This window comes from Hippocampus guttulatus, chromosome 2 (genome assembly GCF_054856545.1).
Source record: "Hippocampus guttulatus isolate MCC_2025c chromosome 2, RoL_Hgut_1.0, whole genome shotgun sequence".
NCBI lineage: Eukaryota > Metazoa > Chordata > Actinopteri > Syngnathiformes > Syngnathidae > Hippocampus > Hippocampus guttulatus.
The window spans coordinates 13,987,155-14,003,126 of NC_141262.1; the positions used below are offsets into that span (position 1 = coordinate 13,987,155).

General features: G+C 45.3%; 1 protein-coding gene across 1 annotated transcript in view; it reads left to right on the forward strand.

Annotated features, from left to right (window-relative positions):
- Window positions 1-15,972, forward strand: part of LOC147208594 (complexin-2-like) — a 51,133-nt gene that overhangs the window by 2,085 nt on the left and 33,076 nt on the right. The window contains exon 2 of the mRNA XM_086137778.1: window positions 571-681. Within this exon, the coding sequence (XP_085993904.1) occupies window positions 651-681 (31 nt within the window). The 5' untranslated portion in view covers window positions 571-650. The remainder of the gene's footprint in view (window positions 1-570; window positions 682-15,972) is intronic.

Consider the following 15,972-nt stretch of genomic DNA (forward strand, 5'->3'; position numbering starts at 1 on the left):
CACACCAGCACACTGGTGTGCGGCTCTTGTGTACACTTTTTGTGGAGTATGTAGATTGTGTGTAAAAATGAAAATATTATGTGCTAGTTTTGTGTAATTAAATCAAATCCGTATGCTGGTTGTTCAGAGATTGAGTGCTTGTGTGTTCGTTACGTATTGGTTGCGTACTGGTGATGTGTTGTTTGTTTGTAAATTGCGTCCATGTTGCAAGGTAAAAGTGTACATGTTGTGTTTTTTGTGTAAAATGTGTTGTCTTTGTGTTGTTGTGTGAGGATGATTTACTGGTAATGTTCAACACATGCAAGCGGTCTATCCTCGTTCCGGTGGGAAGATTGTGCGATGGTGTATGCAAGTTGTGTTTCAGTCAGCGTGCCGGTTTTGTTCTCGTCGCGCGAGCGTGTGGAATACAAATTGAGCGCAGGTTGTGTGCTGGTACGTGTTCAGATTGTGCGGTAGTGCGTTGTTGTCTGTGAGCAATTGACCTAAGTGTACGTCAACTGTGTTGTGATCCATCGCAAAGCAATGGATTCATTTCATTCGCCCCCCCCCCCCCTTCCTCTTTATTTTCAGATCTCGGGACTTCTACTCATCTGCCACCTTTGAATGTGACATTGCTCTGAGCAACCAGGGAATAAAAAGCCATCACCAGCATGAATTTCGTTATGAAACAAGCTTTGGGAGGTAAGATTTTGCTTCTTTTTTTATATTTGTGGCACACATGCGGCATGAGTCAGCAAATGTTTGTTTGTGGAAAGGCTTTTCCTGTCAAACTTGAATACCTTCCGGGATGTTGCCACTCACTTATTTGCATTGACATAGCCCACATGAGGAAGATGCAATGTGAGGACTTGATGCAAGTCCACGGAGGTTGGGCGAAATTTTGGCATCAGGAGTGGAGGCATTGCATCTTTATATTCCTGCCAGTTGGACCTTTATCAAACACAAGATGCTTGGTCAAGGTCCCACAGAGTGGTGTTTAATTTGACTTTTTAATTAGACTACCTAGTGGTCTTTCAAGGGCACTCTAAAAATTCATTGTAAATTTTTTTGTGGGTCTACTCATGGTAGGCATCCTTACAAAATGACATTGGTGGTCAGTCAAAAACTGGCTGTATTTTATGAGCAGGATCATTAACATTCGGTGGTATGACATCCTATTTTTCCACGATGCACCACACCCACACAATGACAAAAAACATTTCATAATATGTGTTGTCTACATGTCTTGTATACAAGATTCAAATTTAGTAGAATACATTTGTCCGAGAAATTCATCTTTCAACAACCCCAATAAATGGCCAAAATGTGCCTGAATTAGCCTCCTCAAACCAAAACAGCAGACTTCCTGTTTCTTTTCAAACATGGCATCTTGGGACTTTCGTGTTTTATGACATTCTGAGAACTCCAATTTTTTTACAATTGAGTTTCCTCCATTTGTCCGGTATACAACATTCAAATTTGGTAGCAATTGCAAAAAACTCACAACTTTGAAAGGTTGCTCGAAATCACCCCAAAAAAAAAAAAAAAAGGTTGACAACAACCGTTTCATACCCAAAATGGCAGTCTTTGTTTTTTGGGGGGCAGTGCTTCTTCAAAATTTTTTGTCAGTCTACTCATTTTAGGCATGCTTAACAAATCTCATGTTGTAAAATAAAACTGGTTGAATTTCATATTTTATGCCAAGTCAGTGAAATTTGTTAACATGCTATGACGCAACACTATGACAAAAACTCAAACCAAAATGACAGACTTCTTGCAAGATTTTGGTCATGGCTTCTGGAGACTTTTTTTGTGGCTTTACTTATGACAGACATTCCTTCCAAATTGCATGCTGCTAAATGAAATAAACGTTGGCGGCTGAATTTGAAAAAAAGATTCCAACAAAATGTGGTTTTTAATTTATTTTTATTTTTATTTTTTTGAGAATGGAAGAGCGGTCAAAACAGCAATGTACCTGTATTTATCCTATGAATAATAGCACCACCACTAAAGATGGCTTCTAATCTGCCATCTTCTCATTTGAGAACATGTGATGATGCAATTGCTCCCCGGACGCCACATTATCATACAGCAGACAACTGGCGATCATGTATGAATTTCATGTATGAATATGTAGATAGCGAAGCTCTTTGTGTGCCTTGGAGAGTCTTTGAGCGTGAGCGTCCTTAGAATTGACTAACAATGTATTCACTCGAAATAAGGCCCGATTAAAGGTAAGACTTTGGAGAAAAGGTGACTATTCCCCATCATTTGTTCGCCTCATTTTTACCCAGTGGAAGAAGAGCCACTTTGAGATATGTGGCACGTGTGTACTCATGTGTTATACTCCAGAGTTGTATTGGTTTATGGTAGTGGTGGACTGGTTGTTGTCCACTGGTACACTGGATACATCTGCTGGTGTTACTTCAACACCTAGGGTGTTAATTTTAATACCTCTAGTGTTTATATGCATTCACACTGAATGTTTTTAATCAATAAATTAATAAGTGTAGGCGGCCCGGTGGACCAGTGGTTAGCGTGTCGACCTCACAGTGCAGAGGTCGTGGGTTCGATCCCGGCTCCGGTCTTCCTGTGTGGAGTTTGCATGTTCTCCCCTTGCCTGCGTGGGTTTTCTCTGGGTACTCCGGTTTCCTCCCACCTTCCAAAAACATGCATGGCAGGCTGATTGACCACTCCAAATTGTCCCTAGGTGTGAGTGTGAGCGCGAATGGTTGTTCGTCTCTGTGTGCCCTGCGATTGGCTGGCAACCGGTTCAGGGTGTCCCCCGCCTACTGCCCGCAGACAGCTGGGATAGGCTCCAAGCACCCCCCGCAACCCTAGTGAGGATCAAGCGGTTCGGAAAATGGATGGTGTATGACAATGTCTTTGATGACATACCTTGCACAGCGGCTTCCTCGACGTCTCTCTGGAGATAGTGCCACAAAAGCAATGGGAAGGAACTTCTCTTCCTAGGTCAGGGATGGGCAACGTAAATGACTAAAAACATCAGAGACCCAGCCGTTATGTCGTGCAATAATTTATTTGCATCCTTCAAATACAAAGACAGTTTTTCCCCATAAGATACCGCACTCAACCTCCGCTGACCAGTATGAGAGAGTCTGAGATTAATGCGCCCAATTTAACACACCTGCTCCCTATTCCCATGATAGTCTTCGTAACGCAAACAAGTCACATGACACGGAGGAGGGAAAAGGACTAAGTGGACCCAAATGATGACAATTTCCTGTCGGGTTGTAATACTTTAGTTGCCAGCTGTTTTGGACATTAATGACAGTGTGCTGATTTATGTACAGTGAGTACCGGCGGTGTGTTGGGATGTGGCGGTTATGTATTAGTTGTGGGCTGATGTGTAGTGCTTGTGGGGTTTTAGCCTATCCACAGTTGAACAAAGCAATTTCTCTTTCGATCTAGTTCGATTACTTATACAGTTTTCCCAATCTTTATTCAGCCAAAGGACATATTTTACATTCGAAGAGAATCTCACGGCACTCCACCAACCAAAAATGTGGAACACTGGTTAAGTCACTTCTGCCATCTAGTTGAAGAGCATTTGATTGTTCTGCCTGTCACTATACATCTTTTGCTTTGATCATGTAATGGAAATTGGAGCGATTCCTGCCGCACACGCCCCAGACAGTGGTTGGGAATCAATGAATATTATTAAACATGGCTGACATTTTTTTTTTTGTGTGTGTGATTGTGTTGTTGAGCTCAGTGTGTGTAGAGAGTTGAAGGTCATGCGAACTCTGGCAAAAATGTGACTTCCTTTTCATCTAACGAACCACTTTGGAGTGTGCGGCGGATTAATAATAATAAATGCTCTTGCGATGCAGAGGCCCAGTCTCATTCGGCTGGGTAGTCGCAGTGCGTAGAGCCGATCAGCTTCACCAGGGCCCGCCAATGACCACGGTCATGGGCCAGGTCCGCTGCATCCTCTAGGGTAAGGCCCTGGTGTTTGAGATCCTCTCTGATGACATCAAGCCATCTGGTGTGGGGTCTGCCGCGTGGCCTTTTCCAGCCGGCTGTCGCTGGATCAAATGAGAAGATGGCACGAGTTGGGTGTTCCGGGGGTAATCGGAGGAGATGTCCAAGCCAACGGATGCGCCTCTGAGCGGCCAGTCGGGATGCAGGGGGCTGAAGAGTACGTTTTCGGAGGTCTGAGTTGGAAACATGGAGGTGCCAGCTGATGTTCAAGATGGTTCTGAGTGACCTGCTGTCAAAGCCGTCGATCCTCTTGGCCAGGGTCTTGTTTAAAGGCCAGGATTCTGCACCATACAGGAGGATGGGAAGAACTGCTGAGTTATAAATTCGCATCTTGGTCTTTTGGGACACTGAGTGGTGGCGCCAGAGGGGCCGCCACAGTGACTGCATTGCCGCGGCTGCGAGGGCGCGTCTGCGGTCAATAGTAGTAATAGTGGAGCCCAAGTAGATGATGGAATTGACGAATTGCACTTCGTCTGTGCCAAAGAACAGGGGGGAGGGGTGGGGTCCGTCACCGATATACATAAGTTTGGTTTTCTGCCAGCTTACTTGGAGGCCCAGCTTTGCTGCTTCTGTTTGGTATATGGAGAGAGCACTGCTGAGGTGTTGGAGGGAGTTGCTGAACAGGGTGGTGTCATCAGCGTATTCAAGGTCGGTCAGGTGGAAGTTGCCGAACGACACGCCTGAGACTTGCTCCCGGACTTGGATCATAAGGTGGTCAATGACACAGTTAAATAGGTCAGGAGCGGCCACGCAGCCCTGTCTGACCCCGCTGTTAATGGGGAACCACTCTGAGTCCTTCCCATTCACACGAACACAGCTCTCTGAGTTGTTGTAGAGTCGCTGGAACAATGTGATTATTTTGGGTGGCACTCCAAGGTATTTCAGAATGTTCCAAAGGGAGAGGTGGTCAACTGTATCAAAGGCAGCTTTGAGATCTATGAAGGCTATAAAGAGATGTTGGTCCTTCCGAAACTCTCTGACCTTCTCAACAATGAGTCTAACTGCGGAGATGTGATCTATAGTGAACCGGTTGGGCATGAAGCCAGCTTGTTGGGGGCAGCGATGGCTTCGAATGGCGGGAAGGGCGCGGGTGAGAAGGATCCGGGTGAACAGTTTTGCGGGGATGGAGAGCAGTGAGATGCCTCTGTAGTTGTTGCAGAGTTGCTTGTCGCCTTTCCGCTTCCAGAATGGCAGGATGATGCCTCGGGTCCAGTCTGTGGGGGGCTGTTCTGCCACCCACACTTGGTTAACGATGTGGGTGAGCCACTGGGCCATGGAGTCACCACCTTCTTTGAGCAGCTCTGCAGTGATGGCACAGATTCCTGGGGCCTTGTGATTTTTTAGTGATTTTATTGCTGCTCTGACCTCGTCGATTGTGCAGAGGGCCAACAACCCACTCAGGAGAAATTTATTGTTACGAAACCGACCAGAAGAAACCGGACTGCCCAAAGCAAGACAAGACATAGGAACGCCCCCGACCAACGAGTACGGATTGCTACATGGAACGTCCGAACGCTTCTTCGGGCTGGAGCTCCTTCACTGCTGTCCTTGGAGCTCTCCCGCTACAAAATCACCATGGCGGGTCTGTGTGAATCAAGATGGCAAGGCAGCGGCGAAATTACAGCAGGAGAACACTGCTTCATATGGAGTGGCCCTGAAATCCGGACGGGCCTCCATGGAGTTGCGCTGGCCATGTCCAAACATACACGGCAATCACTTATCAGCTGGATCCCAATTAACGATCGACTCCTGTCTGCACGGTTCCTCCACCGACATAGCAAGATGACAGTCATCGCTGCTTACGCCCCCACAGATGTCGCAGATGATACAGTGAAGGACACCTTCTTCGACCAACTCCATCAGGTCGTCAGCCAAACCCCACCACATGACATCGTCATCTGCCTCACTGACGCCAATGCAACCTTCTCTTCTTCCTCCAGAGAAGGACCATCTCACCAAACCCCCACACAACCCATTGGCACCACCTTTGTCGACAACACCACAAATGATAACGGCAAACGTCTGCCTCTCCTCTGCCATTCAAATAACCTCTGTATCACCGACACATGGTTCCCCCGCAAGCAGATCCATCACTGGACCTGGTATAGTCCTGATGGAAGAACCCGGAAGGCGATAGACCACATCATCATCTCCCGCCGCTGGCGATCCTCCGTCACCAACTGCAGGGTCTTCAGAGGAGCACAGTTGGGCAACACTGACCACCGCCTGTTGGTTGCCCAGCTACGACTTAAAATACGAGCAGACCCATCTATCAGGCCACAACCACGCTTAATGTCTTCCAGACTCGGCGACCCCACCACTGCCTCTGCATATCGCCGCTCCATCACCAATGCCTTCACCGCCTTGGCCGATGATGACATCGCGGACTGGGAGACTCAAGGTCTCTTCCCAAACAACCATGGATCTCACAGCTGACCCTCGACATCATTGACCACCGCCGTGCTGCCCGCCTGTGCGGTGATATCACAGAGTACCGGACGGAGGCTGAATGCAGCACGAAATGCGGCAATTGCAACTGACAGGGAGAGATACTGGGGAGAAGAGGCTGAACGCATGGAATCAGCAGCACAGCGCAACGACCTTAGACAGGTCTTTCAAATGCTGCGCCAAGCCCGCATCGGACCACGCATCAAGACCGTCCTCATGAAGGATGCCAGTGGAAATCGCATCACCACTGAAATAGACTGCCTGCGGCGGATTAGCTCCAGGCAATTATGTCGGCCTCTTCATGTGAGCTACGTTCACATTCCATCTGCTCGCACCCGAGCTCGACGCTCACATTCCCCCGCCAAGTTTGTCTCCCGCTTCTGTGCTGCTGCGACCGTCCTCAAAGTGTGGCATACAGAGGGGGTTGGTTAGAGCAGCAGGAGTCCAAGCATGCACGTGAAGCAACAGCCGGTTGGTCGTGTTAGTGCCGACTGCAGCGCTGCGACACTCTGCGCCGGAATAAAATGGCCAAACCGTCGACACTCGGATTTTGATTCATAAAGAAGCTTAGGAGAAACCCTATATTGTGTCTTTAGTGCAGCTTTTGTGGTTGACTAAAGGTGATGGAAATATTTTAAAACGACATTTTATCATGATCATAAATTGGGGGAATATTATAATGTAAAATGATCGTCAAAATACGATCATGATCTCTTTTAATCCACCAACTTTCATGGATCACCATGTGTGGCATTTTCTGTTGAGCAGACATTTCACGAGTGAATGTCTCTCCCCAATTACCAATAATGCACCTTCTTTTTTTTTGTGACGTCAGTTTGACCGTTTGTGGACAATTGCAGCTGGCGGCGTTCAACTTTTGTTGTGTCATTGATATGTCTGTGTTTCAATGCGCTTTCTCGTGAGTCTGTGAATGTTTTCAAGCTGTGGAATCCTGTTGCGATAACGGTGAGAGGTGTGTTGATGAAGGTAGGCCTCCAGGAAAGACTTATCATTGGCGTAAACACGGTGTCTCCAATGTATGAATAAAACATGTATATGGATTGGAACTGCGTTTAATGTGCTCATGGTAAATGGGTTGTCACTTATATAGTGCTTTTCTACCTTTGGTACTCAAAGCACTTTCCACCGTTTTTTTCATTTACCTACTGATGGCGCAGCATCAGGAGCCACTGGAGGTTCAGTATCTTCGTCAAGGACACTTCAACAAGGTTGCATTGGATGGGGACGACCACCCTCCCACTGAGCCATGCAGCCCTCATATTCGCGGGACCCCCTCAGACTCACACTTTAGCCAAAAAGCTCATTTTGAGCAAAGTAGACACATGACAAATAGATTCAATCTGCAAGTCAGGAAGAATGATGTTTGCGGGTCGTGCACACTGTGTCTTGGTGTGTGCGAGTCTGTGAGAGGGTGTTCATGGCTCCTGTGGTGTCCGCGCTGGTGAAAATGTATCACCCGTTGCATCAAAACAACTCGTAAAAAGCCGCCTGCATCTGTAACCTCTGCAATCCCAACACACAACTCCCTTACATTTCCACTGGCTTGGGAGGAAGAGGCGGAGGATGAAACGGGACAAATTGGCTGTTAATGGAGGATGTTTTGTCTACTCCGACTTCCTCCGTCGCTCACTGCGGCCTCCTCCTCCATTCCCTCCCCAACTGCCTCGGCTTTCAAGTCATCACGTGCCATCTATCCATCCCGCGGGTGTTACCCCCACCCATCTCACACTTCTCTGGGCCTTTCTTCCTGCGCAGCACCGCCCCTCCCAGATCCTTCCCTTCCTCCCTCTGCCGCCATTACTGTAAAGCTGAAGGGCAACACGAGAGAACCTCAATCTGGGATGCACCAGGGGAAATGGTCTGTGTGCCCAAGTGTATGTATAAAAAAAAAAGAAAAGGAAGATGTTTCTGATAAGACATCATTGATAGAAAATCACAGTGAACACAATCTTACTGAATTCTGAAAAAAATAAATATAAGAAAAGAAAATCCCATAGGCATAGGAAATGATGACAAGTGAAATAATTTGTTCCGGAGTCTAACTTGTAAACTTCTATAGGCCATGTTTTAGTACAGAAATATCCCACATATTTGCAGTTCACTTTTACCAAATTAATGTATTCACTTGATTCTCTTTAAAACCTACCTTCTATATATTTGCCCAAAAAGTAAAACATAGCTAACAATTCTGTTAAATAAGATAAGATAACCTTTATTTGTCCCACATTGGGGAAAGTTGCTGTTTTGTTTAATGCCATTGCAGGCTGTAGATTACTGTCAAAGAAAACATAAAATGAAAGAACTCAATATATTTTAAATAACCAAACAACTTTGCCTAAAGAAAACATTCTTAGCATTACGCTAACATATAATAAAATGCCACTGACCAATGATTATTTACAGGGGTGGCCGTGCCAACATTGGCGTGCTGGGAGATGTGCACCTCAGCAACAAGAGCCTTCTCAAACAAGTCAACATTGACTGATGGTTGCTGTTTGTGTTTCTGTGCGCATTTATTTATACATACTGAAGAGGTGAATTGTGCAGTCAGCAGGCGTGTTTGACTCTGTGCTGTTCCCCACCCATTTTGGTCAACTAGCGCAATAACAATATGTACAAAACAATAAAACAAACTTTAAACACGCTCTTATGATCGTCTAGATGTCAATGGTAAATGAGGAGGACTGGGAAAAAAACATTTCAGTTTTCAATTATGACATGGAAGCAACTACTAAGCACACACACACACAAAAAACCACGTCACCTTTGGAGCACAAGTGACAAGCATATGGCCGCAGCTAGCCAATCAGTATCTATCAAGCTAGCCAGCTAATTGAGTAGCCAATGTGTTCTCTTGTCAAACATCCCAAATGGATTAGTCACATCATCAAACAGAAAAGCCAAACCAACAAGTACTTTTATATGATTAAATATGATAATACTGTTATGTTGCATGAGACGTGTGGCAAGATGACAGAACACATTCCAAAAACATGCGTGGCAGGCTGATTGAACACTCCAAATTGGCCCTAGGTGTGAGTGTGAACGCGAATGTTTGATTGTCTGTTGTACATATAGTAGTATTTGTCTGATGAGTGTGTGCCTTTAAGAGGTGTGGCCTCGTGAGTAATTCCAGGAACTGGACTCGGAGTCCCTCCTTATGAGTGTCATCATTTTGTATTTGTGTGTTTGACTGTTTTTCCTGTTCAGTGAATTGAAAGTGTACTGGCAACTGTGGCTCTCCTTTCTGCCAGCATACTGAACCGCACTCGTCACTCAAATTTTGACCAACTCATAAATAGTGGAACTCACATGTTAAGGGGCTATCTTGAAATGTTCCCATTCTAGATTCGTTTCTGTCTTAATGGCGTTAAAAAAGGTACACATTACACGATAATCAATCCTAATCGGAAAATACTGCAATTTTTCTTCCTTCTCGCACGTCTTCTGGCCATGTTTTAGAAGAGCATAAAGTCATCCCTGCCCAGACAAATGCAAATGACTTCTTCTAGTGATATTTCATTCCAACAGGAGATTTGCACGCAGGGTGGGGAATGAGGCACTGCGTGTGTTATTTATCCCCTTCAGCACGTGCTCACACTCTGACAAACAATTTTCCACCATCTTGGCCAAGCGGCAGCCGGGTAGGCGCCTATACCATCCTGAGATAACACGACACGGGCTTTAAATAACACACGCTTCCTGCCGCCTTTCATCGACAGAGACGTTTGCGCTTGGGTGGCCAAGCACGCCCCGGCCGACAAATTCAAATGAGATTTTTTTTCCACACTTGTGCTGGCTCGCAAGAATCACGTCTGCGGCCGCCAACACGTGGGGCCCGTTTTATTCCACTTCAGAGGAACGGAGGCCGTCTAATCCTGATGAATTGATACACGGTAATGTAATCGGACGCCCACCAGGCCACGCACGCCAAAAAGGAAGATTCTGTCCTTTTTATGTTTGGCTCGGAGGTGAAAATACGCAACCTGAAGAAGAAAACATGAGCCTACCAATATATTAATTGCGCTGTAATTACTGTTACATCATCATCCGCTCAGATGGGAGCTTATCCCTGGTTCCTAGTTGCTTCCTCACACACGGGTAAACTTTCCAATTATCCGTAATTCACTGGAGCTGGTAGGCAGCCATTAAATGACGTGTGTGTCTTGGCAAAAGGAAAGGATATTGGGCGTTCAGGTGAAATGTCAGGATGAAGCTAAAATGCACTGTAACCTTTACAGGTGAATTTTAATTTGACCTTTTCGAAACCGTTGAATGCACATGTCCAACTGCTTATTGCCGCAGCACTTTTGGCGCTACTTGTTCTTCTCTAACAAGGAGCTGCACGGCAAAGTTGGGATTGATTTTCACCCCCAAATCCTGGGAAAGAGTAGATATTGTCTTTATGTTCGGACTGCTAAGGCATACTTCTATTGCTATAGCAGAAAACAGAAAGAACTTTTTTTTAATCATCGTTCCTATGCCAAGCTTTGCGAGGAGTGGCTCAAAAAGTCGGATTATTTTTTTCCAAACCGGACTTGTTCTTTCACCTAAAACAATGGCCAAGGACTGTCAGTTTGAAATAATGTCCTGGTTTTCATTAAAGACATGGATATTAAATACATCTTTATTTGTATAGCACTTTCACAACAGCTGCAGACAGCGCTTGACAGAATGGTGATCATAAAACAACAAAATGCGGTAATACTGTATAACATAAGACATGGACAGTCATGCGATCGTAACCACTATTTCTGCATACGCCCTTGTTGTTTGAAGCAGTTATGGATGAAAGAGGGAAGAAACGCGCATGATGTCCCATGCGTCTGCTAAAAGTAAAACAAGAAGCTGCAGCGTCCGCTGATGAAAAAAGAGATTCACTTCGCCACGTCCCGTGTAAATCCGCTTCAATTCCAATCGCCAACTCTTAGTTCCAAATGCGCACCACGGCAATGCTCCTCTCTCCTCAGCTCCAGGAGCCATCCCCCCGGCCGCACCAATGGAGACTGTCCAACACGCCGACATCTCTGCTGAACAAAACGGGGCCGTGAATAATGCTGCTCATTAACTCATTCACTCCCAAAGACGTTTTTAAACGTCTTTTCAGACTTGGTCCAGATTTGGCTGGTACTGAATGAGTTAAAGGCACAAAAAACACACAAGCGCCACAGTGCTGTCGAGCGGCGACAGTCAAATAGCGCCGACGTTCCTGCCATCAAAATCGGTGCTGGTACACGCGTGCTCCTGAGAAGCCGCCACTATCAAGCACAGATTCTTTCTCCTTCGATGAATGTCGTGGCCAAAACGCTGAAAACGGTCCACAACGGGTCCGTACGAAGCCCACCAAACACCATATGACAAAACAAAACACAAAAGCAACAAAAAAGAGCTCTTGCAGATGTCTGCAATTTTTATTGATAGGTTTTTTTTTTTTTGGACAATTTGCAAAAAAATGATACATTTTGTAGATTATGCTGCAGCAAATAAAAAATAAATTATCGAAGTAATTTTACATCTTTGTTTTGACGACCAGTCTACGAATGACCTTGTGTACGTGCTGCTCTTTTGAGAAAGTACAAGTTCCGCATCAACTTAGAAACATTGTCAGCGTGAAGATGATGGCTGAATTGATGATGTACCTGTCAACCCTCATCTCGCCACGGAGGCCAAGGGATTGCACTGTGGGCTCGTGTACTTCTTCAAAAGAAAGGTGACGAATGACAGCAGCTGACCTGAAACACGACTTCATGACCACATCACCAACACATCTCCAAGATGAAGAGGAAAATGCCGTCATCATGCAGCCCCTAAACAGCGACTCGCCCTTAAACTGGCAGCTATGAAGTGTTGCCGTTGCGCTTCATTCCCGTGGGGGCCAGTAATGCGCACTGTAAGCTCGTTGACAAATGTGGACGAGGAATGCTTCAAAACCAAGCTAACGCTAAAGCTGATTTAATTTGGTCATCATTTGCTTGAAGGGGAAGTCCAATCAGATTTTTTTTTTCCAATCACATGTTTGATGCGCCTCCATTGGTCTGGTGATGAAGGCATTGATGATTTATTTATTAATTTATTTTTTCAAAATACTGTTGAGAAAGGAGAGCTCCTCCAAACAGGACAGGACAAATGAGAAAGGCGTCTTTTTTTTTTTTCCTCACCTTGTGAATGTCGCATGACCAAATGCAGAAAACAGGTGGGCCGTGACGCTCGTTACGCCCTTCGGCACGATGACGTCGTATTCGGTCAGCAACAACTGACTAAATGGTCACCCCCTTGAGATTCATCTTTCACAAACGCAGTATAAATCAGATTATCGTGTTTACATAAGTGGGGGTACATAGAAACCTTTGATTTGATTTCCTCTTTAAAACTCCAGGTTTCATTTTCCAGACCTTGGCCACCTTCACTTGATTAAAACAAAGTCATGCTTGTCAGTGACATTGTGGTGTCTTTGCTCTTCATCCAGGCAAAAGGACAACTGAATAAGACTTAACAAAAAATAGGTCATATATTTACTGCAATGCAACTGTTGCTTCCAGTTATCGGCGATGAACTTCATCAAGAAAACAACTGGAAACAATCCGCAGAGTAAAAAACAACAACCAGTGCTTGCATTTTATGGTTGCTCTCCCAGGTGTTATTTGATACATGATCCCATTTGCGAGGCTGACAATTTCAAAGTAAAAGCACTTCATCAAAGCTTTTTTATTTTTTCTACAACATGAAAGTTAAAAATATTACTTTTGCTTGTACGAGCACAAGACAGATGAGGAGATTCGAGACCAGCAGCAGCAGCTGGCGTACTTCCAATTGCATCTGCGCCCCGCGACGTAGGCGAGGAGTCTTCTGACAAACACAACACCTTAATCGCATCAGTGAGCAGCCTTGGTTTTGTTTTTTTTGGTTTTTTTCATTACTTGTACCATTATTTTCACCGCATTCACAAAATAACTCGTGTTCTTCCTCCTCGCACTTATTTTAAGAATGCATCGCAACCGTGAAATTAACAGGAACACCATTTCCCACTTGATCCGCCTGAAGAATCACTTAACGGCTGTTGGAGTGCAGCTTAGGCGGGACGGCTGCGGTGTGCAAGGGTGTTGTGTGACACCTGTGACAGTACGTTTGAACGCATTTGCAAATATGTTGGAAGATCCTTGCGGGTACGTTTGAGAGTGTTTGCCAGAATAAAATATTTTTACTCAGCTGCACGCTTCCATAATTACACACATAGTCCTTTCGTGAATTCGGCCCAATCGATGTATCCACAGCCGCCCTGGTGTAGGCTTATGGAAGCGTGGATGCCAGTATGTGCCTCCAGCAACTCTCACCACCACCAAGTCCAGTACAAAGCGCAGTGTGACTGTGCGCATAGGTGGAATTTTGTCTCTTTTGGAATTTTCGTAGGCGGGCGCAGTTAGAAGTGGATGTCTGCGCTTCGTGGGAGTGAACGCAGCCGACTTGATTCCCTGCCAAACCAAGTGGCTTCCTTCATTGCCTTTAAATTTAGGGCAGGAGAGACACACGCTCTAGATGGCAGACGCCTAACGGACTCTGCGGTGCTTTTAAAAATAAATTAAAGAGGATAAGAATAATATGTGCGGTCCGGTGTGCCAGTTGACCTCACAGTGCAGAGGTCATGGGTTTGATCCCGGCTCCGGCCTCCCTGTGTGGAGTTTGCATGTTCTCGCCCTGCCTGTGACGGTTTACTCTGAGGACTGAGCGCGGATGGTTGTTTGTCTCTGTGTGCCCTGCGATTGGCTGGCAGCCGGTTTAGGGTTTCCACCGCCTACTGCCCGAAGACAGCTGGGATAGGCTCTAGCATACCCCGCAACCCTTGCGAGGATAAAGCGGAGCAGAAAATGGATGAATGGAAGAAGAATGCGTTCAGTGAATTGATTTCCTCAATCATGTAGAATGAAATGAATGAAATACAATATTTACCACACATTTCCACGCCCAGATCAAAGTCACCAAAATTATACCACCCATCGCCTTAAACCTAGCTTCATCCAACTTCAAATCTAGTCTACTTTCTGTGACCAAATTGTCAGGTGCGCCAGAGGCTTGTAACCCCCAGTGAGGCGTAGCGCGGGCCGCCAGATTGCCATACATGGTCATCTGGACTTTCCCCGGCACAAAAATGAAAATGCGCTCATTTTTATGCCAAGTGCACACGTGCCTCATAAAAAAAGTGCCCTTGGTCTTATCTGGATTTCAGATTGGCTGAAGTGGGGATTTTCCTTCAAGACTGGTCGAGACCTGCTATTTTTTACATTCATTAATGTGATAAGGAGAAGCAATTGGGTTAAAAAAAACCTTTAATTCCTGTGTTACGAACCCCCCACCGGCCCTGTAATGACTGCGACCTTTTGAGTGCTATGAGTGAAGGCTTTTAGTAGAGGGGGTATTATTATGAGACCCCAGCCTGCACGATTAGCTCACCAAATACTGCAGTCTTTTAAATGGAAGTTCTTTAAATCGTTGTTTTTCAATGCAAGGACTTATTTTTGAATGGATTTGACTGGAGAAAAAAAAATGTTTCATTGATAGTTTTGCATGTTGTGCTTTGAAAGAGTTGCAGACACTGTTTTGACTGTCAAACCCATTTAAAAGAAAATGTAAATTAAACAGAATGCTCTTCTACTGGTCAAACTTGTCATGATTTAAAAATCGATTTTGAAGGTGTTTGTCTGGGCTCGTCTCAGTCTTGACTCTGTCTGAGCTCCTAAAAGTCTTGGTCTTGGGTCGCGGTGAGGTCTGGTCTCAAGCTAGTCTTGGTCTCAGTTATCACCTAAATCCAAACAAAATATTTGTAATGGCCAGCTAGTCAGTAAGTCATTTGTTGCGGGGACAACCTGTCTTGCCCCAAAAAGGCTGCATTGCATCAAAGCTTGTGTTACTCCTCTGATGCAGTTACTTATAAAAATTGCAAGGTCTCTGTGTGAGACAGACCACAGAAAGAGCTCCTGGAGGGGGTCACGATTTCATTTCCTTCCAAATAATTGTGCTTGATACTGGAGCATCAATCAAAAAGAAAAAAGTAAGTCTTTGGGTTGGGGCCTCGCTACAGATAAACACACTGGTGACAAACACACCGCACCAGTGGTGACGGCTGCACAGATTGACAGACGCTCATTCATCTCAGCACAGACGGGACTCCTCGCCACCTCTGCGGTGACTCTGCCAGGATGAGTCATTGTGTTTGCGCTGAATATTTGCACCTGCATTATGCAGCTCCGCCTGTGGTGAGAGATTTGCCGTCAAACGACGAGGATGAACAAATTGGAAAAAAACGTATAGGAGGCAACGGAACCCTGCGGCCTTGACCTCACTGATTATATGGGATATTATATCAAGTCAGCTGGGTTCTTGCTTTGACACAGCATAACCGTCTTTGGTTGAACATAAAAATGAAAAAGGCTTGATTGGTATTCCATTGAGAAGGAACATGTAATTTATTAACCTATGCTGTCTAATGTTGATCAAAATGTTGCAGGTTCTTGTTAATAACATTCA